Raw genomic sequence first — 19,762 nt, 5'->3', positions numbered from 1 at the left:
TCTTTCGCATGATTGGGACCTTGGCTGCACTTTTTCTATGAATTAAAGGACTCATTGACTTGAAAATTTCAGACTGAATTGACCCAAGTAACATATTGGTCTTCAATTTGTTAATGAATAGTTAGGCGGGTGTTTGGTTTGGAATTGAAACAATGACTTGTGTCTCATTACCATCATAATCTTTAGTTTGAACTCAGAATCAGTTTATGCAATGTTGCCAAGTTGTGAAGGTTGCAACCCTAAATTCCTGAATTCGTGTATATATAAACTTACTTCATTCCATATTAGCGCCTCTTTTTCAAATAAGTAAATTCTAATTATTTATCACTTTTATATACTTAATACAACATTAACTTTTTCTATTTTATTTTATTCTTGTATTAGAATAGATATAATAAATTTTACAATATTTATAAAAGGATAATTTAGTCTAATTTAGCTAGTTTTTTTTTTATAATTAAGTTTATTAAATACTTTCTTAATCCAAATAGACTCCAAAAAAACCACGATTAGTATGGAATGAAGAGAATAATTATTAGTTCAATAGGGTGATGATAAATTTCCTATGTTATACTACAAATACTCTCACTAAATTGCTACTCTAGCATTATATTTTTAAGCACTGGCATAATACTTTTACATTATTTTTATAGCACTATCCTCTCCTAGTTTACAAGTATAAGAGTTGACTTTCAACTTGAAAACAAATAATATTTGATTGAATGAATAATTTTTAAATTTTCAGTTCTAATATAATGGAGTCAGATTTTATATTATATCCATTAAAATTTAATTTAATTATGGTAAATTATTATATAAACGTGATCAATCATGTCATTTAAAAATGAAGAAGAATTCATTATTTTGAAGATTATGAAATCACATATAAAAATTATGATTTTAAATGGATAAAATTGTTCTCATTTTTTAGTTTAATTTTTAAGTGATATAGTGAATCGTCTTCATTATAATAATTGTTCATAGCCTAGGCGCTGCTGCACTAGAAGGCCAATCAATTCACAAGTTGGACTTCACATTGGCCCAAACAAGCAGCCCATGGCTAATTTTTATAAGGTTTTGAAGGCCCAGATGTACAATTCAGGGCTGTGCCGAGGTTTCATTATTACAATTTACAGAAATCAAATGTCATCTAAAGAAAGCAGATACCGTTTTTCCCAATTGAACATCGTTTGTCAAAGTTCAGTAATACAAGAACACCATGATTAGCATTCTTGCCCAGGTTTGTACATTGCCCGTGATTCTTGTATTAAGATTTCTACGTTCCTGAAACTGTTGCGTGATGTTTGATCGCGCGTCTCTTGTGTAAATGACATTGATTTGGTGGTTGCAAATTTACAGGAGCGTCTACTTGGAGCTGCAATGGGGAGTGCTTTAGCTGGTTTTCTTGTTTTTGAGCAAAGGAAGCGTATCTATGAATCCATTTCTGATTACCCTTCTCAATCAGATATCCATCAGGTTAAGAATCAATTCTTTCTCTCCTCTTCTCTACATCATTTTTCTTATTAACTTGAAACCCTAGAAGTTTGAGCATTTTAATTTTGTGGTTAATAACTGGTATCCTTTATTAGTTAACTATTTTATTGCTAGGTTGCTTACCCTTTATTAGAAAATGAGTGTTTTTTATTTATTTATTTTGTTTGTGAAGAAAATCTGTAACAATTGAGCAATGTTTCTGAAGGGATTCAAAAGTCAGTTTACAATTTACCTGTGTTGAAGTAAAATGATGTCATGAATAGAACTTGATCAAAATTCAACATTTTAGGGAAAGTGTCATTGGTTGAAGTAGTTTGATTGCTTCTGTGATCTTTAATGTTGATATATTCTTTCAGTTCAACAACTCTTCTTCTGATATTGTAGGATTAATTGAATATCTCTAGAAGTTTTTGCCCTTTTAGAAACTAGGTCATTTGTGCTTTTCTTTTTCCTGTGGCTATTTTCTTAACTTAAAATGAATTAGCAATATTAGCTGTAAAAAATAGCAGTAATAGTTGAGTGAAGAAGAATACAACTAGGTGATAAAATGGAGAAATGAAACAACTAGTAAGATTGAGAAATCATGTTGTGATAACTTATTGTAATGCTTCACAAGGAGAGAGAGCTAAATGAGATTGAAAACTTAGGCACTCAAACTGTAATCTTAAGGGATAATTAAATTTCTATATATAGGATATAGATCTATAGACAATGGAAGTATTGTTGACATTTTCTTCATCCAATTAAAAGGTGTTTCTTTTGACTCTTTCAGTCTGGTATACAGTGGGATATCAGGGTATTTTCTTTGTATATTATCAACTTCCATGCTTGCTATGGATCATCATTTTCTCTTTTAGAAATGGAACTGGAGTAGAAGATCATTGACCATTAACTTCATTAACAATCATGAAAGTGAGAGCAGTTAAACCTTCTCTCATTTTGCAGTGCATGGCATGAAACCTAACTGTTTTACCTTTAAACTTCTTTCAGTTGAAGGAGCCTATATTTGGAAAGCAATTCCGTTCACAATTTGCACTTCTGTGGAACAAAGCTGTGGACGAGACATTTAGACCTGTGGTTGCTTCTCTTAATTCACGTCGGCAGTAAAGATTTTTTAGTAGTTCCATATTGTATAAGTATCTCTGTCAATTTTCTCTGGGATATGTACATGCAACAGCATGCCTACACTTGTTCTGTTCACAAAATTTATATCATTTATATGAGACAGGTTTCACCGAACAGTGATCTAAAATTTAATAACACTCTACCTTCTGTTATGATGTTTTTTGTCAATGAAGATGCACAATGTTGTAATTTCTTGGTCTATTGCAATCTTGTTAATTTTGACATATTAGTGGCAATGGAATCATTTATATTTGCTCGATATGTTAATCAAAATTCTTTTCTATCCTGTACATGTTAATTCAAATTGTTAATCCCTTCAAGTGCATAGCATACAAATGGAAGTTGTATTATCTTTTAGGGCGTCATTGGGGTGAAAAGAACCCTCTTGCTGTATAAGTTTATGGTCTGGTTTCACGTGGGGTCATCTATCTTCGTGTGTTTATTCTACTTTAGGTTGTTCAAAACTTCAATTTGGGAGAAACTGTTGACTTGTTCTGTTCTTGGATGGGGATCCACATGCTGTTAATGATTCAGTAATTAAGGGTTATTGTTATTGCAAATGTTGTTATCGGCTTTTAATTGAAATGCTCCTTGGTTCCTGTTATATTTAGAGGATTGTCTCTTCATCTAAGGTTCAATCTGTCAGGCTGGCCTTTCCTGCCAAAACTCTTTTCTGCAATCTGATATTTCAGAATTACTAAATCTGTAACTTGCTAAGCAGCTCCGCATCAATATTGTTGGGATCGCATTTAAGTCCGATATCTAAATAAATGGATCTTCATAATCTTCAAAGAAAATTTACATCATAAATAAAGATGCTATGTCACAGGTAATGATGCTTGATTTATGTTAGAAGTTGTATTTGTCCCATATTGCTCGGTTACTGTACTATTATATACATATAGTGTATGTAAATAGATTGAGGATGAGTTCTACCCAAGCCCATTTATCAATTTATAATATATTTACTTAATGCGGCTGAATCTCTCAGTTTGCAAATAAGTGGTAGAATCAGTTCCAAACATAAGTTAATGTACAGAGAAATTTGTATTTTAGTTTATTTCTATCAGCTATTCCGGATGCTTAATTTCTTGCAATATCCTGGTAAACTGAATGTGGAGATCTTCAGATAGGATAAGCTTAGAATAGTTTGTTCTAGTTTCTGTTCATTCATTGGCTTAGATGATCACAGTTTTTTTCTTTTCTTTGATTGAGCTGGGGAATGACCCTTGACTAGTTATGCTCCATCATTAATTATATTATTAGATAAATGTCGGTTTTTGCTTCAGTATCTGTACTTGACACTTTTTGTACTTGTCTGCATTTTCATATCTGTCTGCTTTTCTTAGAATCCATTTGTTTGCTTAATTGTAAAGCTGATAATACGTGATTTACAGAAAATGAAGGAAGTAATCACTATAACGCCATGGATGCAATCGAGACCAAGAATTAGGAAGGATAGGACAAGAAGCAATAAGAGAATGACTAGCAGTAAAACAGAATAGTAGGAGGGGAAATTAGTCAAAATCATTAAGCCTACTGTAAATGACACTATCAAGCATCAGGCTGAACAGAGTTAGCTCGATTCTCATTGGCTCGACGTGTGACAAATATATAGAACCCTCCCATTGCAAGAAGCACTGCAAATGCCAATCCAATCACAATGCCGGCAATACCACCTGCTCCAAGACCGCTTCCACCTTTCTGGGACGTTGGTAGAAGACTTTCCCGGGCTTGAGCAGCCTCCACTTGAGCTGCTAGAGGCAATGGGGAGCAGCCGGATGATTCAGCACATGGGTTCTTAGTGTTAGGGTCTTGTGTTTTTGGATGAAAAAATTCAACTGCTGAAGGTGAAAATGCTACTGGGTTCTCATAAGCTAGGCCATGAGGAGCTCTTTCCTGGGCTCTTGAAGCCAAAAGAAGTGCTAAAGCAGAGAAGAGAAATAAAGAAGCTTTGGAATTCATGTTTGTTTTCTAGTATTACGATTTTAGTAGAAGGTGAAGAAGCTGTAGTATCAGCTTTTTGAGTGAAAATTTTCGGGTGCTTTGGACTGGCATTTATAAGGTCTTGGGTGAGTGGCAGTTGCTTGGTTTTCAATTTTTGGTAGTGAAAAAAAAGTTGCCAGAAAGTTAGGAACAAAATGATTATGACTATACCTATTTCCTTTCCATTTTAATGTCTACATTCTTCCCAAGTTGCCCTTGCCAAAGATCATTCCTTGCAAAAGACCATTCTAGTTCTACCAAAGGCTGCCAACTTGATAAGGTACTTTTGTGCAGTTTATCCATCAAGTTCAAAGGGCAATGTGAGTCATTTAGAATTTCTCATGAACTTATTCAATAGCTGTGCTGTGTCGTTTTGTTGTTCCTACTGACATGGCTTTCAGATGATGAGTATCTTTCATAATACATATGCTAAGTGGGGATTGTTAATGCAAATCATATGTTCAATAGCCCTAGTACTCTTAATCGTCCTTGTTAGTTACATATAGCTTTTGATATTCGAGATTGGTTCTAACTTCTTTCCAAAAAGACTAAAAATCCTTTCATAGGTTAAATATTATAAAAAGGTTGAACAAAATAACTTGATTTTTGACATACTTGAATTCGAGTCTTTTCATCAATATTCTATTTGAATTCGAGTCTTTCCATCAACAATATTGATGAGAGTCTCTTAGTTTCTTATAAAAGAAAAAGAAAATTAGATATTTAACTTATCACTTAAGATACAAAGTTTAGAACTAAATAAATTATCTTGAAAATTAAAAAAAAATATTGATTTTTTTTATATAACCTTTCTATCAAAGTTATAATCTTTGGTTGAAAAAAATTACTAACTAATATTAATTACTCATTCTGTTTAATTTTGATAGGTCATTTTTCATTTTTGATCTGTTTAAAAAATATATATCACTCTCCTTTTTTAATTGTTAGTTTAAGATTAAATATCTAAAATACCATTCATTAGTTAACATAACTAATAACATCTATAATTTCTATTTATTTAATTTTAAAAATCACAAATTACTAAGTAAAATTGTTGGATTTTATTAAAAAATTCTTTTTATTTAGATCTAAAAAATAATAGATAGGTCGTCAGATCCACTAAATTTTTGAATTACATGACATTAAAAATTTATTAAGACTATTTTAGTAAAAAAATTGATTGAAAAGAAATTAATTAAAAAAACTGAACTTCTTAAATCTTGTGCAAATTGAAAATAATCTATCAAAATGGATTTCGCATGACAATAAATTTACTTAAAATTGGTTTTAATTAATAATATCCAAGATGCGTGTGTGTTTCTTTTCACCTCCGAGCTAAAAAGATCTCCCAAATGTCTCTATCTAATTCGTTGTCTTAAGCGCCCACACAAAATGATGTTTATGCCAACACATGCCTATTATGTGTATTGAAATGCAAGAAAGGGCTACTAAGTGCATGCATGCGTGCGGTTGATTAACGTTTAATAAAAGCTTAATCACCTAAACTGTGTTTGTTAATCAAGCCTTGTTGTCAGTGTTGCATACCCTAATAATCAAGAATGTCATTGGAAAACAAAATACAAAAAGAAAAAGATATAAACAAATGGTAAGTTCCCTACTTTCCTTAGCTTGGAGGATCAGCAAAGCATAAGCACAATTCATAATGTTAGCAATTATAATGGGTGATTGCAAAGAGGTAAAGCATGCTGCCTCTAAAATCAATGCTTTTCCTCTCCACTACTAATATTTAAATCACATGTACATCACAAGCACAAGCATGGAAAGATTAGAAATTCAATTTTGAATTTCTTTTTCTTTTTGTAAAATAGATTTTTAAGTATAAGAAATTTATAACAATTGAGTATCTGCATTATAATATAATAAATAAAGAGTTCAAAAAATTTCATTTCTTTTAAAATTAATCAAAGTAAAAAATTAAAAAAAAAAATAAAAACTTAAATCATATCATCCTTCATGATTTTTATCCTTGCTTGTATCTAGTTCCAAAATTTGGTGTGTGCTTGTGTGAGTTGGGAGTGAAAGTGACCTAACAAGGAGCCCATGTACAGACCCATTTATAAAGAACACAAGAATCTTGTTCAAGTTATAATGGACCCTTTGGGGCTTCACATGTTATGGCAATTTCACCTCCTAAATCACAAGAGCTGCCCTTGTGCGATAAAGGGTTTCCTTGTCTTCCTATTTACCTTGTTTTGAAAGCCTAAAGAAGGGAATAATAAGTGCATGCCAATATCATGATATTCAATGAGCTCCATGAATAAGTAGTAAATAACAATAATAAGGTCCATCTTTAATGATCAAACCTAATTGGAAAGGTTCTTTGTGTGTGGATAATGAATTGGTCCAAGATAGGACATGATTAACATTCTATGGCTTTAAAATAAGCCCCCCTTTACCTGCCCTGCCCCATCCTGTTAGCCATAGGAGCTGGACAAGATTAATTAAGCCCAATCCTTACATAATTAAGCCCAATTGTTACCCTATATAAATTGTCATGATTTGTTTATTCATCCCATAACACTCACAATAACAATATAATACATTCAAATTGCACAATTTTGACAAATATGTGGCATTATTATCTAATATTATGTAGTTATTATCCAATATTATTAATAGTAGGAAAAATTAAATCTAACATGTGTGTATCTAGTGTGAAAATATTAAAGTTTAATATATAGAAAGTGTTATAATCTTAAGAATTGTAAGATTATGAAAGAAAATTATACATAAATTCCAATCTTTTCCATCCCATGAGCTAAATGGAAATCACAAAACCCACCAAGATTCTGTCCATTATCAATTGCTATCTCTACTTTTTTAATATGTGAATTGTGTGGAACAAACTAGTGATGAACACAAGAAGGTTCAAAAACCATTCAAAGGTGTGCAAATTCATTTCATGATATGGGGATTTAAAAGGTGAGGATAAAAGATCATATTGACCATTCTGACAAGAAAATTATGATAGCAGTAAGTGATACAAACATTCTTAATAGAAAGTTACTACTCAGCAATATTTGAGCCATTATTATGAAAAACTGACATGGGCAAGTGTTTTGGTTTTCTATATTATGGACTTTTAAATAAACATTGTAGCCTTTTGTCTTCTCTTCTTGCTTTTGTTTTTATAATTACATCAATGACACCAATTTGGAGAGAGCAGAAAAGCTAATCACAAAAATATGCATAGGAATTGAGAATTATTAATAATTTTATGGTAAACTTTATATTAAAAAGTAATAATTTTATTGGATAGAATATAATGTGTCCATTCCTTCCAACTCTTAATAAATTTAAGAAAAATAAAGAATACAATACTAATATTGAAATGGCTAAAACTATGAGCACATCATATGACATTGAATTTTTCTGTTATTCAGAAAATTAAAAGTTGTTTATACGATACTATAAAATATACACATCCAATCAAATACTTTAGTACTTACTTAACACAATTTTCTAACAAGAAAGTCATAATGTATGTAATTGTTACTCTTACCAATAAATAAATATTGAAAAAATGTTGTCGTTTCCTTGTGGCCACTCTATGTGATAAGGAATAAAATGAATCAATTTTCACCAAAATAACAATAAAAAATGAATCAATTAATAATAATCCAATCACCCAAAAGAAATCTTAAAAAATAAAAAATAAAAAATTGAATTTTCTTGCCCCTTAAAACAGTCCCATCAGTAAGAAAGCATCTTCCAATCATGTAGAGGTCCAAATGGCAAATAACTAACCCTCACTTTAATTTAATCCAAAAATTTGCATCATCAAACAGCTATAACCTCACCTAATTTTGGGTTTAGAATGCCTTAAACTAATGACAAGATAAGGTAAAAAAAATTATCATCCAACTAATAATTTATACAAAGAGATGAGCACCTTTAGAAAAAGCAAGGAATCCCAATGTCTATTGACCTAAATTTTCTTCTTTTTTTTTTTTAACAAAACCTATTCAACTACTACCTTAAGGGATCAAGGGCACCATTTCATTTTCCATGAACCACCACCACAAACAAAAGCCACCTCATCTAATCTCTTTCTTGGGTTGTCATTTTCTACAAACAATTAATTACTACTAATTGGTTACCATTGATCAATGATCATTTGCAATAGTTTATAGTAGACTTGTGGATAAGATTGCTTTAGTGCAAAACCATATGTTTTTCTTTCCAATAAAACTATCACTATAGTGCCCACAATGATATGAGGCCTGGAAAGGAAGTTTTAGAAGGAGATATATATATATATATATACTTGCCCAAGAATACAACTAAGGCTATGATGAGTTGTTTGTCTTTCCCCTACATTTAGCTCAAAAAAGAAAAAGAAAAACAAGTACCAAATAAAACAAGATAAAAGATAAAAGGAAGAATCCAGAAAGAAGCCACTCCTTTTTCTTTTCTTTTTTCTTTTTTTAATTAGAATTTCCATCTCTTTTCCTTGCATAATGTTTTGGAACCCAAAAGAGGGGATAGAAAAGAAAAAGAGCTACAAGAATAAAGAAGGAATGTACCATCAATATTAAATTATGCCTCCACCTAATTTTGTCACTTACTTAGTTAGGCTTAACTATTTTATGCATAGTGGCTTCATCTCTTATCTCTCAATAATTGAGATGATTTGGGGGAAACAGTACACAGTACCATACAAAGACTAGCACTACTGAGTTACTAGATAATTCTTTTCCACACTTTAACTATTCATAGTAGCATGTGAAAAGAAAAAGCCATTATTAGTTGTTACTAGAGATTTCCTTTTGTCTTTTGATGGAATTAAGAAAGAAAATTAGCATTAAGGGTGAAAATTATAATTAATATTTTAACAGTTTTTCCATTTCTCTGTTTTAGTAGTATCTCAAAATTGCAAGTAAATAGACTATAATGATGATAAAGAAACATAAGAGATAGATACATATAAGAAGACCATTATACACTAGATTATTGCTTAAACAAAGATGAAGACACTCAAAAGATAATATGAAAAGGAAAGGGGCAAAAAATAAAGATAGAACATTATAAGATAAGGATGAAAGGATAGACATAAATAACACAAACTTAAAAATTAAAATACAAATCATAACAAGAGCAACAGGGATAGGAAAAGACACCCTTAACCATAAAATGCTTTATTATTTACAGTTCCATGGGCCTTTTCTAAATTTCTCTATCAAACCATTCATAGGCAAAGAAAAGAGAAATTTGATAAAAGGAACCCTTAAAGAAAAACAACTTGCATTCACCATCCATTGTTATTCTTCTCAAGCATCATCATCATCACCATCTTTAATCCAAGAAATTAGCTTAAGCATTGCTCCTGAATGATCCTAGAGCTTTAATGGCTGCTGCTCTAAGAATGTATTGGTGGTAGAAAGCAGCAATGGCAGCTCCAATAAATGGTCCAACCCAGAAGATCCACTGTAAAACATCATCATATAACAATTAATATCAATCAAGTTAAAAGATAAATTCAAATAATAAACACAGTTTATATTTTTATATACAAGTAGATGAATACCTGATCATCCCAGGCCTTTTCTTTGTTATAGATAACAGCAGCTCCAAAACTCCTAGCAGGGTTGATGCCAGTGCCAGTAATTGGAATAGTAGCAAGATGAACCATGAAAACAGCAAATCCAATGGGGAGAGGTGCCAAAACCTTAATTGGGAGGTGAAAAAAAATGAGATAATACTTGGACAGAATTAATCAAGAAATGATTCATCAAGATTAATCAAAATCACTTAAGCTTGTGGTGAGTGTAGTTAGTGAATTACAATTTGTTGCCATTTTTTTTTTTGAAACAACTATTTGTGCCATTTTACTTAATTAACTACAAAATCAAAATTAATTTTGTTTGTATAATAAAATAATTGTATAAAAGAGGTTGATAAATTCTTAAGAAGGCATCAAGGCTTCTTCATTTTCTCTGTATTTATGTGCTTGCTTTCAAAATCAAGAACGTACCAAACTTCATTTTATATTGTAGTGAGAATTAAGTAAAGTCCCCACAAATCAAGATCTTGAGATAACCCAACAAAGTCAGCAAAGAAAATGACTCATATCCCAACAAATTAAATCAAAACTAAATCAATATAATTTAAACTCTAAACACCAAAAGAAAAAAGAATAGTAGCACAAATAACAACAAGAAGAAAATGACCCAAATAATTAAATAAAAGAATCAAGTACTTACAGGAACATGAGAGTCTCTAGCACTCCTCTTAGGATCAGTAGCAGAAAAGACAGTGTAGACAAGAACAAAAGTACCAATAATTTCTGCACCCAATCCAGTTCCTTTGTTGTATCCATCGGCTAGCTCGTTTGCTCCACCACCATACCTGTTGTAGTAAGCTTTTTGGAATGCCTTCACCAATCCACACCCACAGATTGCACCCAAACACTGTGCTACCATGTATCCAAGGGCTCTGATTAGGGACACCTTGCGACCCAAGAATAGTCCAAAGGTAACTGCTGGATTGATGTGTCCTCCTGTGTACAGTATACAAACAACTATTAATACATGTGCACCTTCAACTATTTATCAAAAGCAAATTTTAGGACTACTCCAAAAAATTCAGATTAAACTAAAAAAGAAACAGGCAAAACATAGGCTTTGTTGTAAAAAAAATTCAATGGAAAATTGTTGTTATATATATTTTTCTTGTTAGAAATCAATCTTTCTAAAGTATTGTTTTCTTCTTTTTTGTGTCACTTTTTCTTAATCTCATGAAAGAATATACAAACTGATGAGAACATATATTTTTCATGTCAAATATTCTAAAACTGTGTTTTGAATGAAATATAAGAAAGCACAAACCAAAGAGAAGTTGACACAAGAAAAACGAAAATCATTCTCTAGCTGATCAAGAATTTTCTCTAGAACCAAACAGTTCTTTTTCATTAAAGTAGGTGATGAAGAAGAAACATACCAGAAATACCAGCAGTGCAGTAAACAAGAATAAAGATCATGCCACCAAAAGCCCAAGCAATACCAAGAATACCAACACCACCACAAGCATCAGCGTTCTTGTCAGGATCAGTCTGGCTCTTGTAACCAATCACAGTCAACACTGTGATATAAAGGAAAAGAAGTGTAGCAATGAACTCTGCAATAAGAGCCCTGTAAAAGGACCATTTACCCAGTTCGTCAACATCAATCAATGGTGCTGGCGGAGGGTCATGGTAGTCTTTCGCTGAGAATTCTCCTCCAGTAGCCTCTGCAACTTCAACATCCTTTGCCATTGCTTGCTTTAATAGATAAATAATTTGCTTCTTTCGCTCAGTTTCTTGCTACTGAACTTCGAGAGAGAGAGGAAATATAGTTTTTTGTGGTTGGAGAAGTGAATGTAGAGGGGGGGGCCTATTTATGGAAGAGAAGATAGAGTGTATTGATGAACAATGATTAAGAGTGTATGTAATCTTTAATCACATAATTAACATAATTTTTAGCCGACCAAATACCCTTTCATTTTTGGCTTGCGTGACCCCACCATTAGCAGCAACGGCTCTTCTGTTAAGTCTTTTTTTTTTTTTTCTTTTTCTTTTGCCTTTTTATTTTTTTTCTTTTGGGATTGCCATTATTGTTATTTTTATATTTTGTTGAACCATTGTTTCTTCTAAATTAACTACATTGATGGATTTTCTATTTATGTGGGTTTAATGGGTCTTGAATTATATAATATAAATGAGTGTTTCTTTTATATGTTTCTATCAGTATCAGTGTTAACTCTTACTTATAGTAATACATGATGAACAAAAAATAAAATTCAAATTCGAAAATTAAAGATTTTTTTATTGATCTATCGAAATTAACTCTAGGGTGTGATTGTTATTAGATATTAAAAATTAGTTGATATGATATTAATTGAAATGGTTTATTAGAGATGACATATAATTTAAGACAACGGTCAGTTAGACCAAAGGAGGCACTATAGTAGGCAGCCAACGGTCCATAGCTACATTGCTGGATTCAATTTTAAGGCATTGTTTCAAATTAGTTGCTTGAATTTTACAGTCCTTTAACTCAAAGGACTTTGACACGTGAATTTTTACTCTTAGTTTTATCACACAAAATTCAAAATTCACAATTAAATAATATCATATTTATTTTATCATTTCTCGTAAATTACCAAATTGTATAGTATATAACTCAATCGACTCAGAAAATTAAACTTCATGCCACTGTATGAAAAGTTCATTACTAATATTATCATTGGACCACTAAAGTAGAGATAAAATTTATAGAAGTCTTATCATATATGGTCTATCAAGATGAATCATTATTTAGCATTAAAAATAATAGTATTAGCCAATTGTTTTAAGAAATACAATTAGCCATTGAGGAACTCATGAATTTCATAATTTTGTCATGCAAAGAATTTTAAAGAAAAAAAAGAATCAGTGAGGTGATTGACATATTGTAAGGTTTTAACCCTTTTCACCTGTCTCTTAATCAATGTGAAAGAATTGACATTAACAATTAGAAAGAACCTCATGAATTTCATAATTTACTCATGAGAGAAAGAAAAAAGGAAACAGTTATGAGTTTGACAGTGTTGTAAGAATTAAACCATTTCATAGTTGAATTATATGGTTGTTAATTAAGTGAATTTTATTATTTTCTTCTAAACAAATAATTATTCTTAATTTGAATAGCTTGAACAAAAAATTGTTTTTCTAGTATTTGCATATGTCATCTTGATCATTTTCTTCCACTTAAAGAACCCTTTCTGGCAATTTTGGTGGAGATTTAGGGCAGACGTCAGCTATATATCTTGGCTTTGCAGAATCAAGAACCCTTTTCTTTAAATTAAAAAAAAAAAAAAGAAGAAATTTTTACATAAATACTGACAAGAAAATGCACTTACAGCCAATGTTATAAGCTCTTAGTATATTATCTTTTTGTTTTGTTTTTTTTAAAAGGAGACATTATTCTACATTATCCAAGAAAATAATAAAATATTCTGAATACAAGAATTAACAAATTATTAGTATGAATAAAATATTGGCATACAATGTTGTCATATTGGTGGCTGATGATAGTTTTGCCAGATAAACTTATCTGTAAAGCCAATAATATGGTCTTATCAGCATCATAATCTATAAGGCTACGAAATGCATGGTTCCTCTTTTATCATCAGAACAACAGCTAAACATTTAAGATTGTAATCTTTTTAGTTTTTATTTTTCTGATCCCTCTGCTTCATTGTCTTGGCATCCAAAAGGGGGCTTGCATGTGATCAAACTGAAAACATTGATATTCTGATCTGTCCAGATTAAGCAATAGTCCCCTTTCATCATGGAGTGTATTAATTAAAATTCTAAATTTTAAAAGTCAAATTATAAGAAAGCTGAATTGTAAAGGTATATATATATATATATATATATAAAACTTATTAATTCCATCCAATCATTGAGTTTTAATTATGTTTTTTAGATTCCTCAAGGAGCAGTTGTCATATTATTAAGTTGAAGAATGTTGATTGATTAAATGGTAGCCAGCTAGTTAATTATATAACTGATTACCAAACACTTTGGGGCCAAATGTATTAAATTTATAAGAATCAGAAGATCATTATAATGAGGCAAGCCTGGAAATTCCACTATGCAGATTTTATTAACTAGAAGCTTATAGTACTGGTACATACAGAGTTATTAGTTCATACCCTTTATATTTTACTCATACAGCAATGGCTGCTTGACATTTTGCTTGATTGCAGAAAAGGGGAGAAAGTGAGAGTCTTTATTGGAATTTTCTATTTTTTTTATTTTGAATTTAAAAAAAAAAGAAAAGAATTTGGCTTTTTTCTCCAATTAAAATTAGTTTGTATCTGACTAAATGTGCATCCACCAAAATTGAAATTTTTTATTACAAAAAATAAGCCATTCAAAAAGTGAATTTTCCAGTAATTACATTTATTTTTTCTTTAATTGAATATGAGGCTGAATCATGATTGACATTGACATCCATTTTTTTTCTCCCTTTAATTTTTTGCTCCTTTTGTATTGAACACCCTTTTCTTTTTACCTTGATGAATTCATGACTGAAAAGGCAGAAAATAATGCCCTTTTTTTGTTTCCATTTCTATTTATTTCCAGTGGATGAAACATTTATATATCTTATTATCGCTTTCATGATTATTCGTATATAAGAGGATAATTATTTTTTATTATAAAAAAATAAATCAAAAATTAAAATTAAAATTCACAATAAAAAAACTTAGCAATTTTTTTCTTAGAAAGTTCAATGTAGAGAAATAAATTAAAGAAAAAGCTAAAATTTAAGAATTTGACACATAAAAGAATAGCAAGTTATGAAAGCACTTTCTCCCAATAACTTGATATAACATGTGGGCATAATATCATATAAAAGAGCCGACCATCTTATAATGTAATTACTAAATATATTATACTTTGTTCAATTGTGATGTGATGTGATGAACCAACCGACCCAATTGTTTCCACTCTAGGCCCCTGTCATTTTACATTCTCAATCTTGTTATGTCTAATAATTAATAAAATAATTTACTATATGAATAATACTGTAACATAATTAACTAAATATTTTATAAAATAAAATACTAAAAAAAAAAAAAGCAATAGCATTCGTTATTAAAACGTTATTATTTTATCACCTATCACAAAATTATTTATATAAAGAATGATTAATCTAATAATTCATCAATTATCATTCTTCCTTTGGGATTTCATTTTTAGGTGCAAATAAGTCCATGGAGTTGCTTTTCTTGAATTTGATTAGATTTGTGGTGAGAAGGATTGCCACGTGTCAAAGACTTAAAAGCCACCAATAGAGTTGATGAAAGAAAATAAATTTGTTTTTACAACTTTGGCTTCTGTAAGCTTAATAGTGACCCCTAATTGGTCGGTTGGCATTTTCCATATTTTTTCTAAACCTTAGAAAATCAGTTTATTTGCCTTTTTTAACTGCGACTGGACAGCCGTTAGCTTTAGAACACAATTGGTGGAGGCGGCCAAGGCAAAGACAAATATTTGTGTCCTATGTGATGTAACATACGTTGTGTTTTTAAGAATACTAATAATAATCTTTTCCTTAAATACAAAGTCATGCTAATAACTCCAGTTTTTACTAACAGATCACTACATATAATTTATTTAATCAATAACACACAATATTTTGTTATAACGCCGTTAGTTTATTAATGTAACACTCGTATATATAATGATCAATGAATCATCAGTAAAAAAATAATATATGAATAAATAAATATGACGGTAAAAATTAATATTATATGATAATATATGTAATTTTATTAGTAAAATAAATTTGCATGTCTTAATTTATTAAAAAAGATTCATACTTGAAATGAAAAATATTATTGAATCAAATTATCTATAGTTTTTGCTTCAATATTTAACAATAAAAATAGAAATCAACAAGTAATTTTTTTGTTTTGTTTTTTGTAAGTGTCATATTTTTGTTCTTGAATTGCAATGAATATTAATTGAATTATATCTTTTTTCATCCCTTATATGGTTCCAATATATCATTTGAAAGTGTGAAAAAGATGACAGAAAGAAGCATTGGAGGGGTTGCAACACAACCAATTGCATAAAGATACATACAGATTGTGTAGGGGATTCTCTTCTTAAGACCATTTGGATTTTGTTTTTCATATATAATTGTTTTTGGATTTTCTACAATCCTGCAGTCAATTACTTTTTAAAATAAATATTGGGGATTACTTTGTTTAATAAAGTGAAAATTAAAAATTAAAAAATATAATTATTAATTATAGTATGATTATGAGCAACAGCTACGTCAAACACTTTCAAAATATAATAAAAAAAGTGTAATTAGAATTCAAATTACAAAAGGGAATAATAGAAATTCAGATTGAGGGGTCTATCACACGTACTATTGCATGAACTGAACTTTCCCAGAAAAATAAATCATTTGGGTTGGGCTACACATGAGCATGGACTATAAAATATTTTAATTTTTATGCCGAATAGCATTATGGCCTTCATCCAAGACCCACATTAATTTGGACCGCACCAAAATTTATTTATTTATTTTTCGTCCAACCAATTCCAGATAATATTATTTCGGTTTCAAATTTATTCCTATCTATTCATTTCCCGTTTGAATTATTTGAAATTCCGATTATTTCATTTTAGGTTCGGATTATTTGATTTGAATCATTTAGGATTATACTCTTTTTTTTTTCGGATTTGGCTAGAAATAAGTCCTTTTTTTCTTGCACATATTTTTTGGATTTAAATCGATATGGACTCCAATTAAATAAGATTCTAATAACTTTTAGTATAGTTGTTTTAAATTTTGAATCGAATGTGATGGCCAAATTTAATGTGATGGCCGAATTTATTGTTTATCTTCGAGCATTTTAGACTTTTATTTATTTAAAGATTTATATTAATTTATTTATTTATTATGTAATAATCAGAAAATATGATAGATAAATTTATCATGGTGGAGTATTTCTATGTAAAGATATATATATATATATATATATATATATACGGATCTAGATTTAGATTAATATGCTCTCTGTTGTTATTTGCTAACAGTCATATTCATAGAGTGCTAAAGTAATAAAAGATATAAACCACAAACTCTAAAATAAAAATATCTTAAACCATAATGTAGTTTAATAAAGTTTCTCCTTCTTTTTAAGTATTTAGTTAAACTTTTCTAGCTTTGTGTGAATGTAAAGTTTTATATTTAACGAGTGATTTTTTTCTCAACATATTTGATTAATTTCAATTATAATAATTTTTTTACCATCATATCAAATTAGTATTGTGATTGTTATAAAAAAATTTAAATTATTGCATTAGAAATATCATTTTTGCTTTATTATATGTTGATCTAAGAAACTTTAGTTATTTCATTAGATTGAGTAATTAAGAAAAAACATCACCTCTCATTCATTAATATTTTTATTATTTCAACCAAAGTAATACTAAATAGTTGGTGAGACTAAGCACTACTTTTATCAGATAATGTTTAAATTATGAATATTTATATTTTTATATTTATTGATTAGTTACTTCATTTTATAATTTAGTTTTTCAAAACTTTAGATTAGAGTATTTATATTTACTTATTATTTTTTTTATTTAATAACTAGTTTTTATAATAAAGTATACTAGAAATTTCTTAAGAGATCAACCTCAAAGTATTTTTATAACTATATTATTATTCGATTAGTGCACTTCTGTGTACTATGTTTGAGACATCAACCTACTTAACTATAATTTTTAATTTTTTTATTCACGATAGTAGTAAAAATAAATTGTAAATTTAAGGTGTTTTATGATTATTCGGTAATATTTTCTTTCTATTTTTGTTGATATATTACTATATTTAGACTAATTAAAAGATTCTTAAGTCAAAATAATATAAATTATGAAAACAGTATTAAAAAGTTATTGCTATATTTATGATAATTGAATGACACAAAAGAATTATGTTATTTCAGATTCTAAATTGAGTTTTTGTGTTGATTATAAATTGGGATAGTGGTTTTGATCATGTTAGTCTCAAAAATGCATAACAACATCTCTGAGATTTCAATCATTTCAATTTTAGATCACTTTAAATTTAAGTAATTTCAGTAACTTTTTATTAAAATCTAAATTTAAATCGATTAAATTATGTTAGAATCAAATTAAATTTCCAAGTTTATCTCAGATTTCTGCCACCTCAACAAATAATGATGAGGTGGTTTCACTATTGGTCGAGAAGGTTCAAGTATCAAACTTCTCTCACAATATTATATTTTGCTATATTTGCAAGGTGGTCAGGAAAATTTAAGTTTTGACAGGGAATTCGGGGTGATTTAAGAAAGAAATGTTAGCAATGTTTAGGCAGATATAACAAGTAAATCTTTGGATAGTAAATATAGTAAACACAGCACAACTTTCTCATAATTGTAGGAATATCCTTTTCAGGACAGCTAACTATGGAAAGTACAAACAAAAGTGCCAAAGTTTCTTCACAGTGTTGAACTGGATTTGGTTTGGTGGGTTCTTTTTCAAGCCTATATATAGTACAAGTTTTGCAGCCCATTTCAACGAGTCACAGACAGAAGAAAATGGCAGTAAACAAGAAGAGAAAGAAAGCAATGCATAGCATTTCTTCTTCTGATTTCAGAGAAAAGAAAAGATCGCTGTTCATGGCACAAATTCAAGAGAACTTCTAGCCTGTATAAGCAATGAGTAAGTAGATGAAATTCTAAACCTAGTCTAAGGTTAATTAAATTATTATTTTTTTAATTGGGTATGTAAGGAAGATTTTAATTTTTTTAGGTTGATAAGTTTTCTTAGCATCATTTTGCATCATTTTTTTTTTGAATTCGTTTAATTTTGCTATTTTGTTTAATAACAGATGAATTCAGGGGAGGATACAACTGGAGAAGCCAGAATTCTGTAGTGGCATAAAACCCTCTGAATGATTATCCTTTTCCTATGTTCATTCATCAGGCTAATTACAAAGGCAGTAGAATTCATTTAATTAATGTATCCTTATAGTCTTTTACATAGACTTGGTGTCCAATTAGGTTTCTTGAATTGTAACCCTTTTTTTTTTTTTTTAAAGATTGTAATTTCTCGAAGTTTTTTTTCTATTTCTCTTCATACGATTCTTTTTTATTACCACATAATAAAAAATAAATTCTTCTCCATTTATATATGGGAGACACCATATCAAAATTGATATAATTGAGATTATGAGGCTATTTCATAGAGAAAGTACAAATACAAAATGGGAAAATATGTTTACATTGCAAGTGAATATATATATATATAAAATAAGAAACATACATTTCCAAGCCTAAATTTAAACTCAAGTTTTGCAGCCTTTCTTGATCCTAAGAGGAAATACATCAACAATACATCATATAAACTGACTCTATATTACATTTACTTTACATACACAAGCAATACATAGACATTTGGAAGAACAAAACAAACATCACTTTATGATTCTTATACCCCTACCAAATATCCAAAACTACCTATCTACTGAAAATCAATCGAGCGTAACTCGATTAGCGTCGAAGTCGATTTCACGGTTATAAGACTTCAAATATTAACTAATGAAAACAAATCTACACTAATCAA

General features: G+C 29.6%; 3 protein-coding genes and 1 long non-coding RNA gene across 4 annotated transcripts; 2 read left to right on the top strand and 2 right to left on the bottom strand.

Annotated features, from left to right (window-relative positions):
- Positions 1–1,080: 1,080 nt before the first annotated feature.
- LOC8264071 lies at positions 1,081–2,771 on the top strand. The gene is made up of 3 exons (XM_002530236.4): positions 1,081–1,240; positions 1,360–1,476; positions 2,485–2,771. The coding sequence occupies exons 1-3, from the start codon at positions 1,220–1,222 to the stop codon at positions 2,599–2,601; spliced, it is 255 nt and encodes an 84-aa protein (XP_002530282.1). The 5' UTR covers positions 1,081–1,219; the 3' UTR covers positions 2,602–2,771.
- Positions 2,772–4,080: 1,309 nt separating this feature from the next.
- LOC8263155 lies at positions 4,081–4,667 on the bottom strand. The gene has a single exon (XM_002530235.3). It carries the CDS (start codon positions 4,582–4,584, stop codon positions 4,174–4,176), a length of 411 nt encoding a protein of 136 aa, XP_002530281.1. The 5' UTR covers positions 4,585–4,667; the 3' UTR covers positions 4,081–4,173.
- Positions 4,668–9,659: 4,992 nt separating this feature from the next.
- LOC8264070 (probable aquaporin PIP2-2) lies at positions 9,660–11,988 on the bottom strand. The gene is made up of 4 exons (XM_002530234.4): positions 11,566–11,988; positions 10,830–11,125; positions 10,154–10,294; positions 9,660–10,053 (listed from the first exon to the last, which is right to left on the bottom strand). Exons 1-4 carry the CDS (start codon positions 11,876–11,878, stop codon positions 9,940–9,942), a joined length of 864 nt encoding a protein of 287 aa, XP_002530280.1. The 5' UTR covers positions 11,879–11,988; the 3' UTR covers positions 9,660–9,939.
- A 6,496-nt stretch (positions 11,989–18,484) lies between these two features.
- On the top strand, positions 18,485–19,278 carry LOC112536549. Its single transcript, XR_003080541.2, has 2 exons — positions 18,485–18,859; positions 19,029–19,278. It is a non-coding gene; the product is annotated as an uncharacterized LOC112536549 (long non-coding RNA).
- The last annotated feature ends 484 nt before the right edge of the window (positions 19,279–19,762 follow it).

Source organism: Ricinus communis, chromosome 8 (genome assembly GCF_019578655.1).
Source record: "Ricinus communis isolate WT05 ecotype wild-type chromosome 8, ASM1957865v1, whole genome shotgun sequence".
Lineage (NCBI taxonomy): Eukaryota > Viridiplantae > Streptophyta > Magnoliopsida > Malpighiales > Euphorbiaceae > Ricinus > Ricinus communis.
The sequence above is the reverse complement of the archived record's forward strand: the minus strand, read 5'-3'. Positions and strand labels throughout refer to the sequence as shown.

Bases quoted from the DNA above. Each gene is read 5' to 3' on its own strand.
- LOC8263155 (XM_002530235.3), bottom strand. From the start codon at position 4,584: ATGAATTCCAAAGCTTCTTTATTTCTCTTCTCTGCTTTAGCACTTCTT.
- LOC8264070 (XM_002530234.4), bottom strand. From the start codon at position 11,878: ATGGCAAAGGATGTTGAAGTTGCAGAGGCTACTGGAGGAGAATTCTCA. The intron at 11,126-11,565 runs GTATGTTTCTTC...TACTGTACACAG, and splicing joins CTGCACTGCTGGTATTTCTG to GAGGACACATCAATCCAGCA. The intron at 10,295-10,829 runs GTAAGTACTTGA...CTCCCAATTAAG, and splicing joins CTAGAGACTCTCATGTTCCT to GTTTTGGCACCTCTCCCCAT.
- LOC8264071 (XM_002530236.4), top strand. From the start codon at position 1,220: ATGATTAGCATTCTTGCCCAG. The intron at 1,241-1,359 runs GTTTGTACATTG...GCAAATTTACAG, and splicing joins TGATTAGCATTCTTGCCCAG to GAGCGTCTACTTGGAGCTGC. The intron at 1,477-2,484 runs GTTAAGAATCAA...AACTTCTTTCAG, and splicing joins CTCAATCAGATATCCATCAG to TTGAAGGAGCCTATATTTGG.